The sequence below is a fragment of the Solanum tuberosum genome, unplaced genomic scaffold, assembly GCF_000226075.1.
Source record: "Solanum tuberosum cultivar DM 1-3 516 R44 unplaced genomic scaffold, SolTub_3.0 scf00214, whole genome shotgun sequence".
Lineage (NCBI taxonomy): Eukaryota > Viridiplantae > Streptophyta > Magnoliopsida > Solanales > Solanaceae > Solanum > Solanum tuberosum.
In genome coordinates, this window is record NW_006239139.1 from 626,428 (window position 1) to 637,253 (window position 10,826).

The window sequence follows — 10,826 nt, forward strand, 5'->3', positions numbered from 1 at the left end:
CAACTTGCCAGCATATTGAAGACAACTTCAAAGACTTGACTAAATATATACTAATACTAAATTAAATTGTAGTAAAAAATTGTAAATTTAGTTATGCTAGTATAAGCTTGACATGATATAAAGGTATATGCCCATAATATTCTTGAGATTATTCTTTTTGTATTAGTGTAACAAACCTTATAAGTAGTTGCAATTTTCCCAAATGTCAACACATCAATTTTCACCAAAATCAAGAAAGTGCACAATTTTTAGGCATTATGGCTGTGGAGGATAATAATCTACAAGTGCTTAATGCACTTGATTTGGCGAAAACTCAACTTTACCATTTTACAGCAATTATTATTGCTGGAATGGGATTTTTTACTGATGCTTATGATCTCTTTAGTATTTCTCTTGTCACTAAATTGCTTGGCCGTTTATACTACACCAAACCGGATCTTTTGAAACCCGGAACACTCCCTCCGGTCGTCGCGGCCTCCGTAACGGGTGTCGCCCTTGTTGGCACCCTAGCCGGCCAGCTGTTCTTCGGCTGGCTAGGCGACAAAATGGGACGAAAAAAGGTCTATGGTATGACTTTGGTTCTTATGGTTGTGTGTTCCGTTGCTTCAGGGCTCTCCTTAGGTAATACCCCTAAGGGTGTTATGACCACACTATGTTTTTTTAGGTTTTGGCTTGGATTTGGCATTGGTGGCGATTACCCTCTTTCCGCCACGATCATGTCTGAATACGCTAACAAGAAGACACGTGGCGCCTTCATAGCCGCGGTTTTCGCTATGCAAGGGTTTGGAATTTTGTTCAGTGGGATAGTTGCACTTGCCACATCAGCTGGATTCGATCACGCGTATAAGGCGCCCACTTTCGCGGAAAATGCTGCTCTATCCACTGTGCCACAAGCCGATTACATTTGGCGTATAATTCTCATGTTTGGATCGTTGCCAGCTGCCCTCACTTACTACTGGCGCATGAAAATGCCCGAAACAGCCCGTTACACGGCTCTAGTCGCGAAAGATGCGAAAAGAGCCGCGCAGGACATGGGGAGGGTACTACAAGTTCAAATTGAAAGCGATGAAGCAAAAATCGAACAAATTTCTAGGGATGAAACTAATCAATTCGGTCTGTTTTCATGGGAATTCGTTAGACGACACGGATTGCACTTATTCGGAACGTGTTCCACATGGTTTTTATTAGATATTGCTTTCTACAGCCAAAATTTGTTTCAGAAAGATGTGTTCTCCGCTGTTGGATGGATCCCTAAAGCCCCAACAATGAACGCTGTTCAAGAAGTTTACAAAATTGCCAGAGCGCAAACCTTAATTGCGCTCTGTAGCACGGTGCCAGGGTACTGGTTCACCGTGGCGTTTATTGACATTATTGGAAGGTTCGCAATCCAATTGATGGGATTCTTCTTCATGACTGTGTTCATGTTCGCCATCGCCATCCCTTACCATCATTGGACATTGGATGCCAACCGTATTGGATTCATCGTAATGTACTCATTTACATTTTTCTTTGCGAATTTTGGGCCTAACGCGACTACATTTGTGGTCCCGGCTGAGATTTTCCCAGCCAGGCTTCGGTCAACATGTCATGGAATTTCAGCAGCTGCAGGTAAGGCTGGGGCTATAGTGGGAGCGTATGGGTTCCTATACGCTGCCCAAAGTAAAGATCCAACGAAAACTGATGCAGGATACCCAACGGGTATCGGAATAAAGAACTCACTTATTGTTCTAGGGTTTATCAATGCTCTAGGAATGGTATGTACATTTTGTGTGCCAGAGTCAAAAGGAAAATCTCTAGAGGAAGCATCACAAGAAACTATATCTGGAGAACCATGACCTCATTAATTAATTGTTTTTGGAGAAGTGAGTTGTAATTTTGTGTGATGACTGATGCAAGTCTTGTAATTTTGTTTTTTTTTTCTTTCTTTTTTATGTATCTGTTAATTGCTTTATTTTAAATGAAAATATTGTTTCAAAATATTAAATTGACATTCTTTTAGCAAATGTTTGAGGTTTATAGGGCACCAAAACAACCATTTAAAAACTCATCATCCATTCGATTCAGTAAATCAATTCTAATGAACTTCATCATCGAGAATGATCACTCAACTGTAGCAGTAGCAACGGGAAGAATTAAAGCAAATTTCAACCCCATAAAGAAAAACAATAGATGTTTTCAAGAAATTTCAATTATACAACGTACAATCTAAAGAGCAACAAGTAACATGTTTAATCTCCAAAAATTGAAAAATGTAGAAAATGATGAGATGTAGTACAATCGAGTGTAATAATAAATCGGACTAGATTGAGATCAATCCCACGAAAGAATATGGTGTATGTGAGAGTGTCAAACTTATGCTATTCTCTATCCTTTAATCAGAAGTCTGGAGTTCATCCTTCATAATGAAATTGTCTTTGATACTCGAAACACTTTATTCTCAAAGTGAGGTTTTCGGACAGTTCTTTAGGATTAGTCAGTTTTAAATACGGATAAGAAACCAAAATAAAATAGAGACAAACGAAAGTCAGCTATATATGTACACTTAATTAGCACATGACGTGAATGATTAGCAGTCTGCACGACTATTTTATTAGCTGAATATGCCCTAATTAATTAATTTTTAAAATGGCCCACTAGATTATCTTACTTTTTTTTTAAGAGCAACTTTCACATATAACAAACATAAAAATCATATTTGTATGTTATAGTTGTAGTTTGTATAATTGCGCTTCATAGCAAATTTCATGTTTGCTATGGGACTTTTGATTTGTATAATTCGCTATAAGCATCCAATTTTATACAATTTGTTCAGTTTTGTATAAATTCATTTATACATTATAATTTGTATAATAAGATCTGTATTTGTATAATTATAAGTGTATAAGACGAAAATATATGTATTTGTATTTGTATATACACTTTTCTCTCGCTTTATACAAACAAAAAAACATTTTATACATTTTATATCGAAATGTATAAAATGACTAATTGTATACCGAAAATAGCTAATTGTATATCGAATCAGATGGCAAAAAAATGGAATGTTTGCTGCGAATTACACGAAACACTTTATTCTCAAAGTGAGGTTTTCGGACAGTTCTTTAGGATTAGTCAGTTTTAAATACGGATAAGAAACCAAAATAAAATAGAGACAAACGAAAGTCAGCTATATATGTACACTTAATTAGCACATGACGTGAATGATTAGCAGTCTGCACGACTATTTTATTAGCTGAATATGCCCTAATTAATTAATTTTTAAAATGGCCCACTAGATTATCTTACTTTTTTTTTAAGAGCAACTTTCACATATAACAAACATAAAAATCATATTTGTATGTTATAGTTGTAGTTTGTATAATTGCGCTTCATAGCAAATTTCATGTTTGCTATGGGACTTTTGATTTGTATAATTCGCTATAAGCATCCAATTTTATACAATTTGTTCAGTTTTGTATAAATTCATTTATACATTATAATTTGTATAATAAGATCTGTATTTGTATAATTATAAGTGTATAAGACGAAAATATATGTATTTGTATTTGTATATACACTTTTCTCTCGCTTTATACAAACAAAAAAACATTTTATACATTTTATATCGAAATGTATAAAATGACTAATTGTATACCGAAAATAGCTAATTGTATATCGAATCAGATGGCAAAAAAAAGGTATGTTTGCTGCGAATTACAATTAAAATAAACTATGTCTATAACATTTAATTTGAATTAATAGTTTGTTATTTCATACAATTTTCCTTTTTTTAATTAGCAGTATCTAAATCCAAATCATTGACTTTTTGACAATACTTTTAAGTTAATTACTTCTAATTCAAAATTAAGGATAACATAAAAAAATAGTTTGATTAGTGTATACGATGGGTATCTCTGTTTTATTGAAGGAATGAATAAGGTGCGCGTCTACTCCTAACTAGAGGTCGCGAGTTAAAATTTTGAAAATGATAATTTAGGCGGGTCGGTTTCCATCCCATTAAGGGTCCAACACCAGCCCACATAAATTTATAGATGGTTTGGGTTGGCTCGTCTCAGGTTTTTAGCCCATGCCTTCTTGGCCCAGCCCATTAAGGGTATCTTCGTGAGGGCCTGCTATTTAATTTTAGTTTTGGAAAAATTAAGGGATTTGTGTAACACTATGAGATTTGTGTAAAATTCTCAATTTTTGTCTTGAGCTTTTTTGTTTCGAAATCTTCCTCTTCTACCACCTCCTCCTCCTTTGTATTTGCCACGAGCTTTGATTTCGTTTCATATTGTGCAACATTTAAGATAGAATTAATTAATGTTTCCTGTTTTACCTTTCTACTAAATCTTTTATTGAAAGTGTAAATAAGTTTGTAAATTTTTTAAAAAGTTTCTTAAAAGGTAAATTAGTAACATTATCCTTCTTACTTATTTCTTACTCCCTCCGTCCCATTTTATGTGTCACTGCTATTGTTGTTGCTGGCATGGGTTTTTTCACTGATGCATATGACCTTTTCTGCATTTCTTTGGTCACTAAATTGCTCGGTCGCATTTACTATCATCGCGATGGTTCACCAAAGCCCGGGATTGGTGGTGATTACCCTTTATCCGCCACGATCATGTCTGAATACACTAACAAAAAGACTCGTGGCGCGTTTATTGCTGCTGTGTTTGCAATGCAAGGTTTCGGAATCTTGGTTGGTGGAATATTGGTGGCTATTGTTGTATCCGTTTTGTTTAATGCAGGGTACCCTTCCCCTGCATTTCAACACAATGCTGTTGCATCTACTGTCCCCGAGGCTGATCACGCTTGGCGCGTGATCTTAATCCTCGGGGTTCTCCCTGCTTTACTAACATATTACTGGCGGCATCCAAACAAGACTGATTCTAGTTCCCCTCCTGGTATTGGTGTGAGGAATTCTTTGATTGTTTTAGGTATAGTATTAATTTCTTTGGAATGTTGTTTACATTGTTGGTACCAAAATCTAAAGGGAAATCATTGGAGGAAATGTCAAAGGAAAATGAAACATCAACATGATGATGTTTTTAATTTGTAATCTTGGAGGAATACAAACTTCAGTCTTTTTTTTATTTTATTATTACATGTTGTTTCGCTCGCACTTGTACTTTGGTTCGATTACCATGTTATTCGTTGGTACTATTGTTCTCTTTCTCTTTTGATTTTAGCATGGTTTTTTTATTACTGAATTTCTTCTCATACTTGATTTTGATATTGTTGCGGAAGTTGAATATACAGAGAGTGATGAAATCACAACTGCTATATCTAAAGGTAGCTAATAAATAGTAAATGAGACAACAATAAAAAGAACACCAGGAATTAACGAGGTTCGGCAAACTTTTGTTTTCTTTTGCCTACTCCTCGGACACAACCAACCAATATTTATTTCACTCCAAAAGAGTACAAGTGAAATACTACAAGAGAGAAAGAAGATCAAATGCCTTTGAAGATGAGAAGACAAGTGAGAGGTGTTTTACAAATGAATTAGGAGCTACCTATTTATAGGAGTGAATTCTTCCTATTGATGTCATGGATGACATCACAATATGTCAAAATGTCAAGATTTACCTTGTGAAACCATTTTATGGTTCACCTAAATTTCACCTACAAAAGGTGCTATTTTGACTTTTGTGCCAATGAAGAATTATCTTCCTAACTACCAAATCTTCACATTAATTCATCTTTGAATCTTGTCAAATTTAAATATGTTTTACTTAAGGTGACGATTTATCGAAAATAACCTCTCTATCTTTATAAGGTAGTCGGTAGGGGTAAGATTGTGTGTATATCACCTTCTCCAAACTTCATTTGTGAAATTATAGTGAGTATGTTTTTTGTTGTATAAAAACTTTAAAGAGTTTTAAGGCTTTGTATGTTTCTTTTTCTTTTATAACCATATGATGGTATTCGTCTACGTCCTGAGTAATTCAGATTCACATCTAGTAGGGTTTATAAGCTTTGATTACTACTACTTATGTTATTGGAATTCTCTAAAAATGTTACTCCCTCCGTCTCTTTTTATATGTCATATTTTTACTTTGCAGTTGCATTAAGAAATGATGTACCTTTACCCTTCTACCCTTTTTTTTTTTGGAACTCAAGTTTTCAATCAATGAATATAAATTAATTTATTTTGATTAATTAATTTAACCAATGAACATGAATCATTTGCTTAGCTTTTCTAAGTTGGTCAAATATATATTTTCAAGGCTAGTAACTCACAAGGGTAAACAAGAAAATGATAATTTATGTATTGATTTAATGAAATGACAAGTATTATGAACCAACTATTTATAGAAAGAAATGACATATAAAATGAGACGGAGAAAATATCACATTCATTTTAATTTTGGAGTATTCGAAATGTACCTGACAACATTTTCGAAGAAGTTTAACTGGCTTAGCTCACTAGTACCACCAAGGAAACGCACATTTGTGTGCAATTGTCGAGCTGTCGCCCTATATACTTGACTTATGACTAATTGGGTCAAACTGCCCTCTTTCCTGGCACCCTATTATCTTAATCCATAATTTAGCAATAATGATCAATCGTTTGACTTTTTGTTCCTCATAATGGTCAATGTTTTTTTTTAATAAATAAAAAGTTACTTCCTCCGTATAGCGTTTTCATATTTTGAGTTTCAAAAAAGTATATCGCATTTAGAACAACCTGAATTTATTCTAAAATATTTAAATTTAAAATTCTAAATTTGCTTCTGAATTTAAAAAACATCCACGTTAAACATAGAACACGTGGCTATTTGATGCTCACTATATTTTGATGAAATTTGTGAGAGTTAACTTTTTTTTTCTTCCAAAGTGAACCAACTGGCAATGGGTAACGTGTTGGAAATTATTGATAATGATTAATGACAAACTCAATAAATCTAAAGTAGAAGTATTTTAGGAAAAAGAAAGAAGTTAAAGTGACGACATTGAACACATATACTATTCGTCTCATTATGTAAAAGTGTTTTACTAAAGGTTTAAGTCATCTACGGCCCCTTAAAATTGTCCGCATAATTTATTTAAACACCTTAACTAAGACTTGTACCTATTAAACACATATACCCTTTAAAATTGATACCTATTTAACATTTTTTTGACAATCCGCAAAAAATATGAAATGTGTGTTCTACACTCGTTGTGACATGGCAGTGACATGACAAATTGATAAATTAAATGATGACATGTGGCATTTGAGTCCAAAATTTTATTTAAAAAATGAAATTCTAATTATTATTTTTAACTATTTTAGTCTATTTAATTAACTAAAAAAAATTTATAAAGAATATTCTAAAAAACCCACTCATGGCAACCACTCCTTTTTCTCTCCGGTTAGATCCAAACGGCCAAACTAACATCCCCACACACGGTTCCTCAATCTATTTTTTAAACTATAATTTTCTTCTCTTCATCCGGTTTTGGTACAAGAATATGAATAATGTTTCACCGTATAATTATGAATTTCTATCACCTTGACCGGAAAAAATGGTGTTATCTGAAATATTTTTCTGAATTTCATAACTGATATTATCTAGATTTGAAGAACTCTTCGTTTCTTTTAACTATCAATTTTAATTAATTGATGTGATTATTTATTGTTGGAAAAATGGCGTCATCTGAAATATGTCGGGAACGAACCTTGTTGGAAAAAATAAAATTTCACCAGAAATTACAGTTCTTAAATTTGATTCAAAGATCTAACTGGATATCTGCATAATCGATTTTAATATATGATGATAAATTGTGGTAAAGTTAAGAAAGAAGAAGGTAAAAAAATGGCAAAAATACTATATTAAAAATCATTGATTGTTACAGTATTTAAGATGAAAACGATGATGGTAAGGGGAAGGAAGATATGGCTAGTGAAAAGAGAGAAGAGAAGGGTGGATGGCGATAGGGGCAATGGCGGCGATGTCACCGGAAATGGGTGGTGTTGGAAAAAAAATGATATGGCTAAACAAGAAAGAAGAAGAAATAGATTATTTTTTAAAAAATTAGCTAAAAATTGCCCCTTCATGCGCTCCTATGTATGTGTGTTGCACTCTCTTTGCCATGTCAGCGAAAAATGTTCAATAGATACTTATTTTGAACAATAAAAGTGTTCAATAGGTACACACCTTAGTTGAGGTGTTTAAATGAATTATGCGGACAACTTTAAAGGGCCGCAGATGACTTAAGCCTTTACTAAATAATTCAAATAGTCGTTCATCTATTATTTAAATTTAAAATAAATATATATAATCTATATATAACATATATATAATCGTGTATAATCAATATATAATATATGTATATAGATGGACAAAAGTAAACAACAAAATTGGTCGAGTGTGTGTAAAGATTGTGAATAAATTTAATAAATCAAAGAAGGTTTTTAATTTGTAAGTCACTTATAAATAATTTTATGTGTTTAATTGGTTGGCTATTTCAACTTTCACTTAATTGATGAGACTTTGATTCTCCAATTAAGTATAACTTACATAAATCTCATAGTATAAGGACCTAAATTACATTTTATCCCTATTCTTTTTCAATTTACAAAAATCCCTCAAAATCAGTGTTATCCGGATACATAGCAAAGAAATCAGATACATTAAATTTGATACATTAAAACAAAATCAGTTACATTTTTAAAGGAAAGAAAATATAAAATTGATTGTGAGTCCCCAAATCACGCTAATCTAATTGATTTCAATTTCTCCCAAATCTTAACATATCAAATCAAATAAAAATTCAAATTTTCTTCTCTCATTTATCTTGCAATCACGTCGATCTGCATTAGCCAAGGTTGCCAACAGAACCAACAAGAAGATAGTTAAAGCGAAATCAAAACAAATAATGGTGATGGACCATCTTCCAAAGACGGTAGACGAAATTCAAGTGGCTAACCTTGAAAGCTCAGAATGGAAACTCAAGAAATAGAAATCAGAAGAGAAGGAAGTAGAGATATTGATCAAATTTGCTCCACTCAAGGGGTTCTCCATCTAATTGAACTTTCTGTTGCACATGTCTTCATGTTGGTTAGTATCCGCTGCTATATTTATGTTTTCAAGCAGCGGGAGTTTGATCTACACTCCTTTGCCATTAGGGGGTTTTCTTCAACAAAAAAAGATGTGACATTCAGGAATCTGGAAAAAATATGAGCCTAAATTTGCAATGTATAAAATAGATCTGATAAACAGAGGTATGAAATTACATATATTGTGTTGTTAATTCAATATTTGATTTGTGTTTTCGAGATGACTATATCAATCGTAATACATTAGTATTTATGTATCTTGTAAAAATTGATAAGTATTATATTTCTATTAATTAGATACATTAAATATGTAAATTTTACGTAAAGTGTTTGCTTAGAGTTTGACACATTACTGTGTGATACATGTAGTATTAATTTAAATTATTGTATCATGACCAAATATTTAGCATGATACATTACTATTTTTGTATCTTATTGTGTTTGTGAAATACTATACTTTATAGATGATACATTATACATGTAATTTGTTGTAAAAGCATCAAAATGTTTAAGATGAGAGTATGTATCAGATTATATTTATATCTTGTACATGATATTAAGTATAAATTAGTTGTCTGATTGTTTGTGATTGATACATAGAAATAATTGTTTTATGGAATGTATCACTAATTTCTTTAATGTTAACAGGTCGTTGCATCATCTAAGTTTCTTTATTCGGTCGATAATTCTGGAAGAAGATACATTGTTTGACTTGAAAGATAAATATGCATTTGTGGAAAGAAGAAGGAGATTTTTTTTAAAAAAATTAGCTAAAAATTGCCCCTTCATGCGCTCCTATGTATGTGTGTTGCACTCTCTTTGCCATGTCAGCGAAAAATGTTCAATAGATACTCATTTTGAACAATAAAAGTGTTCAATAGGTACACACCTTAGTTGAGGTGTTTAAATGAATTATGCGGACAACTTTAAGGGACCGCAGATGACTTAAGCCTTTACTAAATAATTCAAATAGTGGTCCATCTATTATTTAAATTTAAAATAAATATATATAATCTATATATAACATATATATAATCGTGTATAATCAATATATAATATATGTATATAGATGGACAAAAGTAAACAACAAAATTGGTCGAGTGTGTGTAAAGATTGTGAATAAATTTAATAAATCAAAGAAGGTTTTTAATTCGTAAGTCACTTATAAATAATTTTATGAGTTTAATTGGTTGGCTATTTCAACTTTCACTTAATTGATGAGACTTTGATTCTCCATTTTCTCCATTTATAAATATAATAGTAAAAAATAGACCTAAAGTATCATGTTTTTTCAAGTTTCATATTTGGATTATTAGTTATGTGAGTTTGTCACTCGAATTACCCTCTACTATTTATCAAAACACACCTCAATTATTAGTTATTCCCTTTTTCTAGCTACCTGGAGTATCACAGTTATCATTCACATGTAGGAAAATAAAACAAGTAATAATTGAAGGATATATGTTTTATCAAATAATTGATGATAGGTTAAGTAGGAAAAAAAAAATATATATATATATGCTACGCACAAAATAAGTTCGCTTTTACATAGTAACTCAAAAACCACGTAAGAAATACGCAAGACATGAAATAAAACGCACATTTTCCCCCATCCCTTTTTTATGGTCCACACACTTGCATTATACAATATCAAAATATGTTAATTATTTTTAATGAAAATAAATACAAAAACAAACACAACTTCATGGAAATTGCAAGAAAGGACTTTTTGACCTTTGACTATTCTTTTTATTTCTTTCAAAATATATGCTAATATAAATACCCATTCTTAGCCTTC

The 10,826-nt window shown here is 32.1% G+C and overlaps 1 protein-coding gene across 1 annotated transcript; it reads left to right on the forward strand.

Annotated features, from left to right (window-relative positions):
* The first annotated feature begins 229 nt into the window (after window positions 1–229).
* Window positions 230–1,929, forward strand: LOC102600612 (probable inorganic phosphate transporter 1-3). Its single transcript, XM_006356002.2, has one exon. It carries the CDS (start codon window positions 258–260, stop codon window positions 1,833–1,835), a length of 1,578 nt encoding a protein of 525 aa, XP_006356064.1. The 5' UTR covers window positions 230–257; the 3' UTR covers window positions 1,836–1,929.
* The last annotated feature ends 8,897 nt before the right edge of the window (window positions 1,930–10,826 follow it).